Source organism: Vigna umbellata, chromosome 4 (assembly GCF_029865625.1).
Source record: "Vigna umbellata cultivar VRB3 chromosome 4, Vumbellata_1.0, whole genome shotgun sequence".
NCBI classification, from domain to species: domain Eukaryota; kingdom Viridiplantae; phylum Streptophyta; class Magnoliopsida; order Fabales; family Fabaceae; genus Vigna; species Vigna umbellata.
Window position 1 is genome coordinate 34,555,239 of NC_142168.1, and position 17,284 is coordinate 34,572,522.

The 17,284-nt window shown below is 31.5% G+C and overlaps 2 protein-coding genes across 2 annotated transcripts; both read left to right on the forward strand.

Moving 5' to 3' along the window:
* The first annotated feature begins 321 nt into the window (after positions 1–321).
* Positions 322–4,326, forward strand: LOC124827529 (Pectin lyase-like superfamily protein). Its single transcript, XM_047300604.2, has 6 exons — positions 322–572; positions 1,032–1,163; positions 1,522–1,728; positions 2,109–2,316; positions 3,239–3,429; positions 3,702–4,326. The coding sequence occupies exons 1-6, from the start codon at positions 390–392 to the stop codon at positions 4,086–4,088; spliced, it is 1,308 nt and encodes a 435-aa protein (XP_047156560.1). The 5' UTR covers positions 322–389; the 3' UTR covers positions 4,089–4,326.
* A 7,911-nt stretch (positions 4,327–12,237) lies between these two features.
* Positions 12,238–16,992, forward strand: LOC124827536 (ADP-ribosylation factor). Its single transcript, XM_047300613.2, has 7 exons — positions 12,238–12,398; positions 12,597–12,763; positions 13,582–13,652; positions 14,157–14,276; positions 15,680–15,798; positions 15,981–16,062; positions 16,783–16,992. The coding sequence occupies exons 2-7, from the start codon at positions 12,616–12,618 to the stop codon at positions 16,786–16,788; spliced, it is 546 nt and encodes a 181-aa protein (XP_047156569.1). The 5' UTR covers positions 12,238–12,398; positions 12,597–12,615; the 3' UTR covers positions 16,789–16,992.
* Positions 16,993–17,284: the final 292 nt, after the last annotated feature.

Sequence of the window (17,284 nt, forward strand, 5' to 3'; positions counted from 1 at the left end):
AGATGAGAAGTTATTTGTATATCAATAATGATACTATAGGAAAAATAAAAATTTTGATCAAGAATTAAAAACAACGTTCTTAGAAAGAAAACATTTGTAAACCCAAATAATTATTAAAAAAATATGAAATTTAATGAATTGTAAATGAGATTACAAAGTAAAAAATATTTCAATTAAATTCTAGTATTGTCCATAACCTGTGAACTGGTCACGATTTGATACTGTTTATCTCGTGTGCATTGCAAGTGTAACAATTTTTTCCCTTTATAAATAGAGCTTCAATTTCCCGCTATGCCAACTGCAGAAAATCTCTTATTCTCTTCAAACCATCTTCTTCTTCTTCTTCTTCTTCACCAACTAACTTTGCATCTCTGTTTTCTCTTTCAAAGATGAAGAACACGAACACGAACATAAAGACCATTGCATTGATCATTGCCATAGCATTTTCTGTGTTGTCTTCAAGCTGCACTGCCACACGTGTCAGCCTCGGGAGGAAACTCAAAGCAGCTTCTGCTACTTTTAATGTATTGGACTATGGTGCCAAAGGTGATGGTCATGCAGATGATACAAAGGTGATTGATTTTTCAATTCAAACCAGTTCTTCATTGGTTTCCCAAATGAATTCATTTACCCTTTTGCTTTCCATAATTAACAAGATAAATTTACAATATATAAATAATAAAATGAATTTTAATATAACTCAATCTTATAAATTTTGAACTCTGTCAGAGTTTATAAGACGAAGTTTATATCAATTTATACAGTGTTTTATCTTTAGGTGGGATCTTCAACATAGCATATAAAATGTGTTAGAATTTCAAACTTGAGTTTAAGTTTTACATTAGACATAAACGAAAAAGTAGAACACTGAAAATTCGTTAACTTATATGTTAAGGTTTGGATAAAGAATAACGTTAATCTCTTAATTGGACTCATGTCTTATTGACGTTATATCTTTTCAGTTTTAGCGTTGTTTTCATTAGTTTTTCCATTTTTGAGTATTAACTTGTAGCAGACAAAAAATTATGCAGGCCTTTGAAGGAGCATGGGAAGCTGCTTGTAAGGTGGAGGGTTCAACAATGGTTGTTCCATCTGGTTCTGTATTTTTGGTGAAACCAATCTCTTTCTCAGGTCCTAACTGTGAGCCAAACATTGTTTTTCAGGTGAAGACATTATCCTCCTTCTTATTCTTTCCATTTTTCTCTCTGATACAAGACAAACACTAAAACATAGGTCAAAGACCCTTTTCAAGTTTTTGAGAAAATCTCTGTTTTTTTCATTTCATTCCTTTGTATAATGACATACAAAGACAAAATGGTGAAAACATTTGTATTGAGATCCAACTAGTTAAAGGAAAAGTCAGTCTTTAAAATGTTGTCACATTGTAAAATCTTACTTCATATGTCAATTTCTTCTTTTGGTTAAGAGTGTTGAAAGCATATTTCTGAATCACCTTTTTGATTTACAAGATACAACTTTTATATTTACTAATGGCAATTCGTCATAAAAAAACACATGCAGTTAGATGGAAAAATCATTGCACCTACAAGCTCTGCAGCTTGGGGCTCTGGCACCCTGCATTGGCTTGAATTTACAAAGCTTAAAAAGATCACAATAAGAGGTAAAGGTGTCATTGATGGCCAAGGCTCTGTTTGGTGGAATGACTCACCCACTTCCACAGAAGTCATGCTGGAAAGCAGTGGAAGACTTCCAAGCACAAAACCAACAGTAAGAATACTCCTTGCATCCTTAAAATTCACATTTCTTTATAATACTACCTGAATTCAAATATTAGTCTAAGTCTTACGTTGAATAAAAATATCAAAAATAGATAAATTTCTTATATAAATTGAACTTTAGTGTATTATTTCAATAAATTTTTCTTTGACAGACTCATTGATAGTATCGGATTTTTACTAAGGAATATCATATATAGTGTGAGTGTGCAGAAGTCAAAAATAACATCAATTTAAAATATATAAGTGAGTGTCATTCTAATTTTACAAACTCCGGTGGAGTTGAGTTAGACTTAAATTCTACTTCTTAACTGTGAGAAGATCACATAGTTTATCCTTGAAACTAAAATTCTGAGGTGTTCTGTTATTTAGGCCCTGAGGTTCTATGGAAGCGATGGTGTAACAGTGACAGGAATAACAATTCAGAACAGCCAACAGACACATCTGAAGTTTGATTCAAGCACAAACGTTCAAGTGTTTGATATAAACGTTTCATCACCTGGTGATAGCCCCAACACTGATGGAATTCATCTGCAGAACTCACAGAATGTGGTCATCTACAGCAGCACACTTGCTTGTGGTAAGCATGCATGCTTCTAAAATATAATCAAAATCTCAAAAAAACATCATTTTCATCATATCTTACATTAACAGGTTTCAGACACTGATGTCACAAACAATGTTCCATCTCGTGATGAAAGAAAAATTTAATCCCAAAATGGGTCCATTGTCTCAACTTGTATCAGTCACAATCCAATATAGTATAACTTCTAACTACCATTCTATGAGAGAAACAGCATAAAATAAAGAGAAATTAATATATTATTACAAACACTATCTCTTCTCGTGAATGACAAAAAAGTAAACAATATAATTTACCAATTGTTCATGCTATTAGACCAGCAAAATAAAATAAAGGAAAATATTAATAATAACAGGGAGACTAATGTCATCTGATTGTTCTAAGGTGAATTTTTTTGCATTAAAAGTAATTTTTTTATATTAATTATGGTGAATTGTTTATGTCAAGAGTAATTTATGATAATTAAAATTTGCTTCAACTTATTTATACTTAATTCTTTTGTTACAGCTCAATTTTTATTAGATGACAACGTAAAATAGCATTATACTATGGATTATTTTTCTTAAACTTAAATATGAATAAAAATACTTAATCGTCTGATTAAAAATATTGGTTAATTAAGTTATTCATATGAAAAATGACATTTTCTAACCAATATTTTAAATTTTATGTATTTATATATATTTGACTTAAAAGTATTTTGGAATGATGACATAACACAGAATTGAGTAAATAGAACATTTTACTTTATGTAAATCTATCAATTTCATAAAGCTTTTGCTTAAACTTCAATATGGTGAAATTTTTTGTAGCTAAATTCTGCATAATTTTCTCCAATCTTTGGAAAGAAACAAGTTTGAAGTGTGAAACATGGTAAAGAACTTGGTGTGAGTAAAATCTGTTTTGTTAAATTGTGCAGGTGATGACTGCATATCGATTCAAACTGGTTGCTCAGACGTATATGTTCATAACGTGAATTGTGGACCTGGCCATGGAATCAGTATTGGAAGTCTTGGCAGAGAGAACACCAAAGCCTGTGTTAGAAACATCACTGTTCGAGATGTCACAATCAAGAACACTCTCACTGGTGTTAGAATCAAAACATGGCAGGTAAACATCAAATATCCTCCACTTTTTCTTTTTCTTTTTAAGGTTTTGGTCACAGACGTCGACTAGAAATAAGACTAATTTAAAGTATCTACATAGATATAAACCTCATTATATATTATCTTTTAAATCATTTTTATGGGATTGAGTTAGATTTAAACTTCACTCTTTCACGTTATAAAACAAAGCTGATTTAGATATACACGTGGATGCAAATCTCGTCTTACAAGCTAATTCTGTAAAATTGGAAATTGTTGATGTTTTTTCATATGTAGGGAGGCTCTGGCTCGGTCCAAAACATAATGTTCTCGAACGTGCAAGTTTCTGGAGTTGAAACTCCGATCTCCATCGATCAATACTATTGTGATGGTGGAAAATGCAGGAATGAGTCATCAGCAGTGGCAGTGTCAGGCATACAGTATGTGAACATAAAAGGAACATACACAAAAGAGGCAATTTATTTTGCATGCAGTGATAGCTTACCATGCACTGGCATAACCCTTGACACCATTCAGCTACAATCATCTCAAAACCCTAACAATGTACCCTTTTGTTGGGAAGCATTTGGAGAATTGAAGACCAAAACAGTCCCTTCTGTTGAATGTCTTCAGAGTGGAAACCCTTCAAAATCAGGATTTGCTTCCAACATTGATTCTTGCTGATCATTTGTCACCACTGTACTATGATGTTAGGGTTACATAGATCAATATAATACATCATAGAAAATTGTTCTTAGTGGTTGCTTATCCAGATATATATGTTAATAGTAGTTCATATATTCTTGTATTATATGTAATTTGGGTGAGGATTTAGAAGCCTATATATATATATATATATTTAGAGTTGAAAGGTTTATGATGTAGAAAAAATGTGTTTAGCCACGTATCTATGAATTATATAATAAATTTTCACATCTACATGCATATATTGTTTTTTGATATTAAGAACTTGTATTAAGCTTTATAAGATTGATTTATTAGGGTGAAATTCATATTAATTTGTATATTTAAATATCTTCTAAAAGAACAGTATAATTCTTTCTACAATATGTAAAAAATAGAATAATATTTATATAAAGGAGAAGAAAATATTTTATAATAAATAAATAAATAAATCCCAAAATATAGTAATAAACCATATAATAGTAGTCACAAAAATAATAAAATAGAATAGTTAAAGATTAGGAGATAAAGTATAAACTTTACAGTCATCCCAAAATAATCGTAGAATTTAAAACTTTAATTATAGGAGAGTATTCTAGAATTATATACCAAAATAACAACCTAACTAAACTAATCTAAACAACAGAGTCATCGCCCTCCAAAGCCTGCTCCAGAGGCACCTTAATTATCTTCCTTTGCTCACATCCATCAGATGATCATTGCAAAAGAAAAGCATCACACATACAAAATACAAACACAAGCAGAAGGGTAAGTTAGATACACAAGAAAACATACAATTTGCATATAACATACACAAGATATTTCAAGCAAAGTAACTAAATCAAACATCCTAATATGTTATATTCTAGACTTGACTCGTCCGAACTTAGAATGATTGTCGAGGTATGGCGGGTCATGCACTCGTGGTGGCCTCTACTGCTTTGCAAAGTCATTGCCAATGGGTTTCACCCTACCACCCTCACGAGGTTAGTCTGTTCCGGGCCTTGAGGAATATTGGAAGCCCCCAAGACTAAGACCTCCTGCTACTCCTCACGACATGGTTCAATCCTCTCTACTTGAGAATGAAAGACCATTGGAGTTTCAGGATAACCCCCAAGACTGAGCTTTTGCATTCATTCTAAACAACCTGGAATCTCACCAAGAGATTCTATACTGAAACTTACATTCACCCGTTTGAATCACACACTTTTATTTGAAATTTCACTCATAATAATACTCAATTATACTATCATACACCTTCAAACACACTTCACAATACATGTCACAATTAATTTAATTCAACTCAATACAAAGCAATAAAGAGTAAATTGTTTACGACCTTTCACTCTGTGCACCCAATTCGCAAGGTGAAACCAGAAGTTTCTCGCACAACGACTTGTCTCGCTGTGCGAATTAACTTGCAGAGGTACCAGACCTCAACCCATCGCATAACGCCCCCAGGTCGCTATGCGAAAACCCAGACAGAGACCAACCATCCTAATCCACTCGCTATCACCCCTTTTCGCTATTCAAATAAAATTAGTAGTAGTCCCAGACCCCAACCAGGCGCATAGCGTCCTGATTCGCCATGTGAATCGCTAGACAGAGAGCAACCCTCACCAACCATTTGCACAACGCCTAAACTCGCTGTGCGAATGCCTAAGCAGAGAGCAAACCTCTCAAGCCATTCGCACAACGCACCAATTCGTTGTGCGAATGCCCTTAGCAGAGAGCATCTCGCCAGGGCGACTCGTTATGCGAATCTATTCGCACAGTGAGTCTGCATAATTTGCAGAACGAAAATCTGCAGAATTATGCAACTCAAACCCCAATTACCAATTCTATCTATTTTTCCCAACTTCTAACACTCCTAAATTGTATTATATACCTAATTAGACTTGACTAAGTGATTCTAAACCTTCCTAACCTCAATCTAAAGTGTTTAAGGATCAATTCCTACTCTATAACATCAAATTTATCAACCTAAGGATACAAATCACAATGTACCACTTTGCACACGTTTTTGACCATATATTCAGAACACTCAACTACAAAAACCTTACTCCACTCACCCACATTCATCAGAAATAATACAATCATACACAAATTCAATGACACAGAAGACCATTACCATTTCTCAGCAACATAAACATCAACCACAAGCACTCAAATGACACGCTGAAAACAAAAACTTTGTGTGAATCGGATATGGAAAACCGATTCAGCCTACATCGGATTTGGACATCCGATGTATGCTGAATATGTTATGGACATCCGATTCAGCCCCAATCGCTTCCCCATATCTTATTCACACAGTGAGCGAAAACTGGGTGCGTGTTTGTGTATATTGGCGACGCTGGAGCTCGAGCCTTCAACAAAGCTCCCTCAAGACAGAATGCACCACCTTTGTGAAGCTATGGCTGCAGTGCGAAAGCTCGCTCTTGTGTGCGACGATGGAGAGAGGAAGACGAAAGCAAAGGGAGAGGGAAAAATGGTTATGTGCTTGTGTGTGTGCTGGACAGAGGAAGAGGAAAGGCAAGGAGAGGAAAGCACGAGTGGGGTGTTCTGTGTGGAAAAATTGAGAGACGAAAGAAAGCCAAGAAAAATGAGATGCGATCACTGTAATTGAAATGGGAAAGTCTGTGTACACTGAAAACAATGAATAAGAATCTTTAACCAATTTAAAAAAAAATATTAAAAAGCTTCTTAATTAGGGATAGTATAGGCATTTTATAAAACTTTGGAGATGTAAGATGAATTACTTGGAGGTGCAGGGTGAAACACCCAAACTTTGGTTATAGATAGCATCCTGGTGCCTTTGTTTGAAAATAAAGTGGAATTAATCTTGATAGAATTGGTTTTATATTATTAAATATGATTAAGAATTTTAGATCTGTGTCTAACTTAGTTTTAGTAATACATTTTATAATAAAACATATTATGGTGTACAAAATTGATTTTACATGTTATCTGAATTGGTAACTCTTACATGTAATATAAATATGATTCCACTACTCTCTTTATTTATATATATATATATATATATATATATATATATATATATATATATATATAACATTGTTGATTTTAACAGTAATTTTCTCAAAATAATATAAATAGTAATATGTTAAATTGTTTTACATTCTAAATACGTAACCTTATTCTCTGAATTTAAAATGCAAGTGAAGTTTATGGCCTAGGATACCTTAACAACAATTCTATTTCAATAACAAATTTTAAGACTTTAGCAACTTTTAATATAGTTTTATTTTAAATACTTTGTTTTTGTTAAGATATTTATCATATTATAGTGTGTCAAGAGTTACCCTATTTATCATGATTATATTGTGTATAGGGTTACTTATTTATGATGATTATATTGTGTATAGGGTTACCTATCTATCATGATTATATTGTGTTTAGGATTAGTCTAATATCAATTTATTCTTATAAATAGAAGATTATGAGAGGAATCAATCAAATCCTCTCGAATTATTTTAGAGTTTAATTTTCAAGTGTTTTAATAAACTAATTTAAAATTTAAATGGTTAAACTCAATTTTAATATATGCAAGTTTCTTTTATAATTAATATGTGTTACGTCTTTTTTTAGTTATTAATCATATTTAAATTTTATAGTTAAATACTTAATATAAAATAAATTTAATTATTGAAAAATATTTGAATAAAAGTATATTTATCTTTTATATTAAGTAATAACTTAAAAAAAATTATAATTATAACATTTAGATATTTACCATATCAGTAATATCTTATGTATAATTGTAATAATTCCTCTTTTATATCTTTTATATTTTTTTATAAGTAAATTGATAAATTATGAAAAAGAATTTATAAAAAAATTTAAAGGTAATTTTGAAATGTAGTTATTATTCATAAATTATTTGAATATTATTTAGTAATAATTAGATAGTTAGTTACATTATGATCTACAGTCATTGCATTCTTTAATCGCGTCTATAAAAAAAATTATTTATAAAAATACATTAAATTTAATTTAATCTCAATAACATGTACCAAATAAAAGAAAAGTTAGCTGATTTGAATTATAAGATTTATATGAATCCATCCATAGAAATCATAAATGAGAGGGAGAAGTTGGTGCATTTGTGCTATATTTAATGAAATATGCAGATGATTGAAACATGATTGCAAGATTCAGAACAAGAATGAAAGAAATTCGCCTCTTAAAAGAAACCTAATTATACAATGTAGGGGACGAGACCCAACCATGACTGCCCCAGCGGATGACCAGAATCTTATAAGAATAAGTTATAAATATTATTTTATAAAAAAATATTAATATTTAAAATAAACTTTATTATTTATAAAACGTTGTAATTAATTTGTGAATTAGAATCAACAACAAGTAGTTAAAACTTAATAGCTAGAAACCAATTTATCGTTTAATTTATAAATTAATTATAATTTTTTACTCAAAAATTATTTTAGATATTAACCATTTTTAATTGATAGAACAGTGATAGAACAGTATTTAATATGGTCCATATTTTAATTAATTATATTTAATCTTTGAAATTGATGGTTATTTATTTAGTGACTTTTTTTAAACTAAACTGTATTTAGCTAATTATAATTGCCCTTACAACAAAAAGTAAAGAAAAAGAAAATTACGAATCAGTAAAAGAAAAAAAAAGACTTAATAAAAATTGCAAATAATAATTATCAAGTGATAAATATATGGAAAATATACAAGAAGGTGTACTATAGTAACATATTTGTTCACAATTAAAGGTATGTGAAATTAGAAATTAATAAAAATGGTAATGAATTAAAATAGATGAGAAAATGAGTGGGTGATTAATTTATAATATTATTAAGACAACTACTCTCTCAAGATTTCTATTGGAATTTTCTCTTCTATAAGGATCATTTAAAAATCTCATGAATATAAAATAATAAATAATAAATATGTGCCCTTGAATTCAGAAAATTTTTATTTAATGTGTACTTCTCCCAAAAGATCTGCATCTGCCAGCAAACTTAATATATATATATATATATATATATATATATATATATATATATATATATATATATATATATATATATAAACCATACAGAAAAAGAGCAGATCTACTGGCTGCAAATGAATATATCTAACCATATTAATTCTAATCTTATTATGATTAAATTAAATAGTTACATGTTTCATATATTCAGTAAATTTATTTTTATATTTTAGTTTATGAAATTAAAAAATTAATCCACTTTTAGTTTCATAGATAAAAAAAAGATTTTGATTTCAGAACAATATTATTATAATAATAGCTTCAAACTTGTTTAGAAATGGAAAATGGTTCAGAAAATGAACTTTAAACCTCTAAATCGCCTATTAAAGACCAGAAGTTCATTTTTCTAATAAGTTCAAATTTCAGAAGTTAAAACATAATTAAACTGTATCTCTATTTTTAAAACAAAGAGGGTATGTTATGTAACATCACAAAATATAATAAACCACAGTAGTCACATAAATAATAAAATAAAATATTTATAGATTGGAATATAAAATATAAACTATACAGTCATCCAAAATAACAGTAGAATTAAAAACTTTAGATATAAAAGAGTATTCCAAAACTATATACCAAAAATAAACAACCTAACTAAACTAAACAGCAGCATCCTTACCCTTCAAAGCCTGCTCCAGAGGCACTTCATCTCCCTCTGCTCACATTTATCGGATGATCATTGCAAAAGAAAAGCACCACACATACAAAATACAAACACAAGCAAAAGCTAGATATACAAGAAAACATACAATTTAATAACACATAACATACACAAGATAAGCAAAGTAACTAAATCAAACATCCTAACATGTTATGTTTTAGACTTTGACTTGTTCGGAGTTAGAATGATTGTCGAGCTATGGTGGGTCATGCACTCGTAGTGGTCTCTACTGCTTTACAAAGTCATTGTCAATGGGTTTCACCCTACCACACTCACGAGATTAGTCTGTTCCGGGTTTTGAGGCATACTAGAAGCCCCCAAGACTAAGACCTCCTACTACTCCTCACGACATGATTCAATCCTCTCTACTTGAGAATGAAAGACCATTGGAGTTTCAGAATAACCCCCAAGACTAAGCTCCTGCATTCATTCTAAACAACCTGAAATCTCACTAAGAGATTCTACACTGAAGCTTACATTCACCACTTTGAATCACATACTTTTACTTGTAAATTCACTCATAATAATACTCGATTATATATTATAATACACCCTCAAACACACTTCACAATACATGCAACAGTTAACTTAATTCAACTCAAGACAAAGAAATAAAGAGTAGACTAACTCAGACCTTTCGCTCAACGCACCCTATTCGCAGGGCAAAACCAGGAGTTTCTCGCACAATGACCTATCTCACTATGCAAATTAACTCGCAGAGGTACCAGACCTCAACCCCTTGCATAACGCCCTCAGGTCGCTATGCGAAAGCCCAGACAGAGACCAAACTCCCCAAACACTCGTTGTGCGCCCCTTTTCGCTAATCACAGACCAACACTAGGCACTCAGCGCCCAAATTTGCTATGTGAATCACTAGGCAGAGAGCAACCCTCTCCAACCATTCGCATAATGCACCAACTCGCTGCGCAAATGCCCAAACAGAGAGCAAAACTCTCAAGCTATTCACACATCGCACCAGTTTGCTGTGTGAATGTCTTGACAGAGAGCACCTCGCCAGGACGACTTGTTATGCGAATCTATTTGCTCGACAAGTCTGCATAATCTACAGAATGAAAATCTGCATAATTATGCAACTCAGACCCCAATTACCAATTCTATCTATTTTTCTCAACTTCTAACACTCCTAGATTGTGTTATATACTTAATTAGACTTGACTAAGTGATTCTAAACCTTCCTAACATCAATCTAAAGTGTTTATGGATCAATTCCTAGTCTAGAACATCAAATTTATCAACTTAGGGACCCAAATCACAATCTACCACTTTGAACATGTTTTTGACCATTTTGATGATTCAAACAAGTCACATTTGACTTACCCAGACTGTCCCAACAGACCAATTGAGCCCTCAACTCCAATTTCTCATTTTCACTAACTCACTTCCTCTAAATTAGTTTTAAACTAAGACCACTTGTTTTGATTCATAACCATTCACTGCTAACACATATTTAACACTTCTCATGCATCTAAAACAGTCCAAATATCATCTAATTTAGTACATTTTTACAGTTAGAACACGTACATTCAAAACAGCCACATTGCATACATGAAGTATAACATAATCATCCTAATTTCAGTCCAATCCATCTAATACTTGCATAAACTTCACACATGCCAAAAAATCTTTCAATAAATACAAAGAAAATTCAGCTTTCCTTACTTCACTCAAGCTCTACACAGCTTCCCTTACAATCATTCTTTAAATAAAATTACGGACTTGCAAAATAATCCTAACTAAGATTATAAAAAATTGATTAAGTTAACTCATTAAATAGACAAGAGAAAATTTACTTTTTTTTATTTAATCAATCAAACCGGTTGAACAATTAAAATACTTAGGTTGCTTATTTATGTTCAATTTTAACATATTAAAATAAATTTAATCTATTATTTTTGCTTTTATATATATAATAACTCAAGTATTTAACTTTATAGAAATAATAGTGAAAATATCATGTGAATTTATTATGTGAATTGCGTTAATGTTATATTTATATAATTTTTTTAATAAATATTAGCTAAAAAATTATATATGTGCATCGATATTTACTTTATAAACCAAAAAATAATGAAATTATAATTATAAAATTAAATATAAATAATTTTTATAATTTAGTTATAAATAATTTTTATTTATTTAAAAAATGATTTTATTTATTTAATTTAGAAAAATAGATAAAGAAGATGACATATCAAAGTTTTAAACATATAGTCAAGTTAAAAAACTCTTTTGTTCAAGCTGTGCATTATTGACTCATCTTAGTATAAAATGTTCTGAGAGCTTAAGATTAATTGTTTTAATCTCAACTAGAATAAGTCGTGATTCTTCCCACATCATTAGTATTAATTCTATCATTGTAAGATTTTTTTTATCAGCTTCATCATTATTATCCATTCATTTAGATTTCATTATGTGAACGACAACGTTTTGACTAAAATTCGGCACGAGCGACGCCGTATGAATACTCTTGTTATGAAATAACACTGGGAAGAAAAACTGAACTCCCTCTCTCTTTCTGTCATTCTCCAAGAACAAAAAAATTTCTATTCGCTCTTCTCTTGGAAATCAAGAAGAGGTAAACGAATTCATCTTCTCCACCTTTCGACTTCTCTCAATTTCTTTCCACGCAACAATTTTTGTGTTCCGATTATCGATCGATTCATTATTTATTAGCTTTCAATTGATTATGATAACTGCTATTTTTGTATCTGATTTTAATTTTTGCTTTGGCGATGGATCTATTACGGTGCGATTGATTGTGTGATTTGGACAGTGAATTGGAGTGAGAGAAGATGGGGTTGTCGTTCACGAAACTGTTCAGCAGGTTGTTTGCGAAGAAGGAAATGAGGATTCTGATGGTAGGTCTCGATGCTGCTGGTAAGACAACCATCTTGTACAAGCTCAAGCTTGGAGAAATCGTCACCACTATCCCCACCATAGGTAATTTCGCTATCTCACTGTTAGTTTTCCTTTTTAATAAATGCTCCATCTAACATGCTTTTTTACTTCTTTTTTACTGTACTTTGTATCATAGTTATAATTTATTATTATTGTTAGTAGTAGTACTATACTAATAGTAACAGTAGTAGTATTACTATTATTAATGGTAAATCAAGATTTGAATCCATGCTGACTAGACGTCCACATTCAGTGTTTGGTACATGGGTGTCTCTGAAGGAGAACCCGGGAAAAAACCAAAGAAAATTAATTATTAGAATTGTGTACATCACTCACCAAAAATTGTTTTTATAGATTAGCCAACTGTTAGTTATTTTTGAGTATGTGAAAACTTGAACTTTAGCAGAAGAAGCTGATGGATAGCCAGGGGTGATATTTGTGTTATTATTTTTTGTTATGGGAATTGTTGGAGAGTCTAGTATCACTAGTGATGTGACTAAATTAAAGCATCCTTCCAATTCGGTATTGTAGTATTGATCTAAACCCAAAGTTTGAGGTGGTAACAGTCTATCCTAATAACTGTTGGTGGGCTTATTGGGCCGTCATTGGACCACTTGCAAATGTCCTGTCTTGCAAACTTGACACCCTTGAGATGTCCATTTCTCAGTGTAAGGGGTCCTTGGAGATCCTAATTTATTGATTTATTTTTCACTTATTAATTTGTTTACTATCATATTTCTGGCACGTGTGCAATGATATTATTAATGTGGAAATTTAAACATGGGTTTGCTAGAGCTGTATTTCCTCTTATGATTGTACAAGTATAAATTACTAAATTAGATCCACATTTTGCTTTGTAGGATTTAATGTTGAGACTGTGGAGTACAAGAACATCAGCTTCACTGTTTGGGATGTTGGTGGTCAGGACAAGGTAAAACTGCACTTTCTGTATTTGTCTGCTTGTTTGTTCCTATTGTAATTGTAAAAAGAGCTAGTATAGTCATGCATGGATATGACTCTCAATCATAAAGTGTCTTTCATGTTATACTTCATGACTCTATTCAAGGCTTTTATTTGCACGATCTGTGTACCTGGGTTGATTGGTCTATGGAGTTGAGGACTTTATGTGAATTTGCTGCTGGATTTTATATTTCTTACGAAGGTTTGGTTGAGAGAGTGGATTAGCTTTGTTTAAGCCTTTCTCTCCTGTATATTACTATATAAATTGATTAATGTGATGAATTTACTGCTATATTATTCTTTTTTGGAATCACTGATGGACCTGTCTTATTTAGTATTCTCTAAGCAAGTTCAAACATTATTCATGTCTGTGTGGGATGTTCTGTTAGTGCCTCATGTTGTTTATTCAATTGTTTAATTTTTTCTATTATGAGGGTTTATGCAATTTTGCTATAATTTTAGTTGCTATATGCAGATTCGTCCACTATGGAGGCATTATTTCCAGAACACTCAGGGTCTCATTTTTGTGGTTGATAGCAATGATAGAGACCGAGTGGTTGAGGCAAGGGATGAGTTGCACAGAATGCTGAATGAGGTATATTTTATAGGCATGCTACTTTCAGTCACATCCCGATTCCTGATAGAGCACCTGTGATAAATTGATAGAAATTTTATTAAATCATATCGAAATATAATTGTTTGTGTTGTCCCCCGGTTACATGACTTGCACAGATACTGTTCTCTGCCCTGAATTTAGAATTATAACGCACATGGCTTCCTCATCACACGCTACTCCTATATTAAACAAATAAAATAAGTGCCACAGGGCATAAATGCCCAACTCTTCCATCTCATCTTTGTTATCTATCCTTTTATGATTTTAGTATTTTGTGTTCTTACTGATTTTCTTTCATGATGTTTAAGTCTTTTGATAATCATTTTAGGGGAAGAGGGAGTCTTATTGCTAAGTATGTTATCTAGAAATTTGTCCATTCTTTTCTATGTTGCTTTTTTTGGGGTTAGACTAAGATATATTTTTTTCCCGTTGTGAGCTGTACATAGGAATAATTCCCCTTTGACGATTTGATAGATATTCCCTCCCCCAAAAATGGTGGCTTCCCATTCACAAGGATTTGAATGTGTTCCCAGTACCAAGGGAGCTTCAGAAGTTTGGTCTAGCCTTATATGTCTTGTTTACTTTATACTTTTTATTGATTGTTTTCCAACATTTTCAGTTTTTTGATCTCTATCTAAAGCCCTAAGACTAGCCACACTACCTCTTATTAAAACTATTTTAGTCTTGACTTTTGAGTGTTTATCATCTATAAATTAACATTTCTTCTCAATTTTGCTGTGAAGTCTGACAATTTCTTGTAGTGACATCTCCTTGTTTGCTAACCATATTTTTTAATTTTCTTCAGGAGTATTTATGTTTTCCTTATTTCAAATGCCTAAAAGAGAAAACACACAAAAAAGAAAAGGAATGAAAGGTGTTTTACTTATTATTTATGCATTGATTTGGGATTTTTTTAATTATCATTTTTTACCTTAAAAGAAGCTCTGTAGATTTGATGGATGTAATTCGAGTGCTCTGTTGCAATACTGACTTATTGACCTTAAATTGCTTGTTGTTATGACTCAACGACCTTCCGTTGTCCTAAAATATACCGGCCCTGTTGCTTTTCTAGTGCAATATAACAGAAGCTAGCCCTGCAGCTTTCTGTGCAATAATATAAAATAAAAAATCTGTCCTACAATCCCTACATTCTAGATGTCCAATCCTAGAGGTGAAGGAGAGGGTGTTGAGATCTGACATCAACTATAGATGTGAAGTAGAGCTTATAAAATGTTGAGCAAGGCCATATGAGTTAGTTTTTGGGTTGAGACCCAACCCAAATTGAAAATAATGTAAGTAATAAAGTTTGGTATTAAATAACGTGGCAGTATACTGGAAATTTATTAGGGTAGTTTTTGAATCTTAATGTTGATTTGTTTCAGGATGAACTTAGAGATGCTGTTTTGCTTGTTTTTGCCAACAAGCAAGATCTTCCTAATGCAATGAATGCTGCAGAAATAACCGACAAGCTTGGTCTTCATTCACTCCGTCAACGCCACTGGTATGAAGATATGGTCCTTATCTAAAAGTTTCCATTGATGATACTGACGATTTGAATTTTCTTGCATATATGAGAGGAACATTTGTTGATTTGTCTGTAACTTCAGTGCTATATTTAATTTGACCAAAGAGATTTGAATTTGTGAGTAACCCCTTCTCATTCAATGGCTTGATTTATTTCAGGTATATCCAGAGCACTTGTGCAACTTCTGGAGAGGGTCTCTATGAGGGTCTGGAGTGGCTTTCCAACAACATTGCCAGCAAGGTAAGTCTCGATGTTGTAGCTCTAATTAAAATTTTATTGTTAGGATGACACCATTTGTGTGATTTGGTTTCTTGTCTTTTATAATTGCCTTCCCTCCTGCGTTTTTTTTTTAACATTATTGATTGATGTTTAAGTATGTAAATAATTGAAAGGGAAAAAATGAATACATATTTCGGGTGGTAAGTTTCCAATTTTTTTGTGTTCAAATACAAACCTCTAGAAAAAAAAGTTACATTAAAATGTAGTTAAATTAATTTTTAAATCAGATCTTAAACACTTTTAGTTATATTTAAGATTTTCTTAGTTTTTAAGAACTATTTTATAAAACAGATTTTAAAAATAATATTTTAGATATATATAGAAGTGGGATAAGATGTGTGTCTAAGGAAGAATACGAGGAATAAAAAAGCTGAGTAGAAAACCTAACAACTAAAAGTTTAAATGTTCTTCTTTGTTTATTTTACGCACTGAAAGTAGTTTGAAACTATCTGAAAACTGGTTTTAGATTTAAATTTTTTCGAAACGTGAAATTAACTACTAAATCGAACAATATTGATCCTAGTAAAACTAAAATGTGTAAATAGCAAAATCTGTTTTGCTACAAAGCTGTCTTTGATTGCTTTTAACAATGGAAAAAGCTCTAGTTAAATCGTTAATAGCGTGTGTATGTTATGTTATATTTTATATTGGTCTACTTACCAAATTTTCCTGTTTTCTTAGGCATGAGATATTTGAAAAAAATTGGTTTTGTCTTGAGATTTCATGCAAGTCTGGCGGTTCTTGGAGAAAGATACTTATGTTTTATATAGTTAAGGTTGTAATAGCTGAACACTTATTGTAAGTATTGTATTTTGTGGTAACTTGGTTTTGTGAGAATGCTTAAATTAGCTAATACTTTTAGCTATAATAATTGGAACTTTTGTTCGTGTTCGTTTTGTTAGTTTGATCATCGATTGGAATATTTTCATTGCGTTTTGTGCTGAAGTATTGCTGCTGGTGATATTATTGAATCAGCATTAGAAAATTGCACCGGCTTTTGCTCTTGGGCCAAGAGCCACTTGATCTAGTATTATCTTTGCAAAACTTTGGGGGTGTTTCTCCAAGCATTTCACTCTGCACCTCCAATTTTCTAACATACCCCTAATTAATAGGTGGTTATTTGTTAATTTTTTGTTTATTGAAATTTTTTGTGCCCATTGACCACACCTCCATTTTCCTCCTA

Coding starts and splice junctions, on each gene's coding strand:
- LOC124827529 (XM_047300604.2), top strand. CDS start 390: ATGAAGAACACGAACACGAACATAAAGACCATTGCATTGATCATTGCC. Junction 1,164..1,521: donor AGCCAAACATTGTTTTTCAG/GTGAAGACATTA, acceptor AAACACATGCAG/TTAGATGGAAAAATCATTGC. Junction 3,430..3,701: donor TTAGAATCAAAACATGGCAG/GTAAACATCAAA, acceptor TTTCATATGTAG/GGAGGCTCTGGCTCGGTCCA.
- LOC124827536 (XM_047300613.2), top strand. CDS start 12,616: ATGGGGTTGTCGTTCACGAAACTGTTCAGCAGGTTGTTTGCGAAGAAG. Junction 13,653..14,156: donor ATGTTGGTGGTCAGGACAAG/GTAAAACTGCAC, acceptor TGCTATATGCAG/ATTCGTCCACTATGGAGGCA. Junction 14,277..15,679: donor TGCACAGAATGCTGAATGAG/GTATATTTTATA, acceptor GATTTGTTTCAG/GATGAACTTAGAGATGCTGT.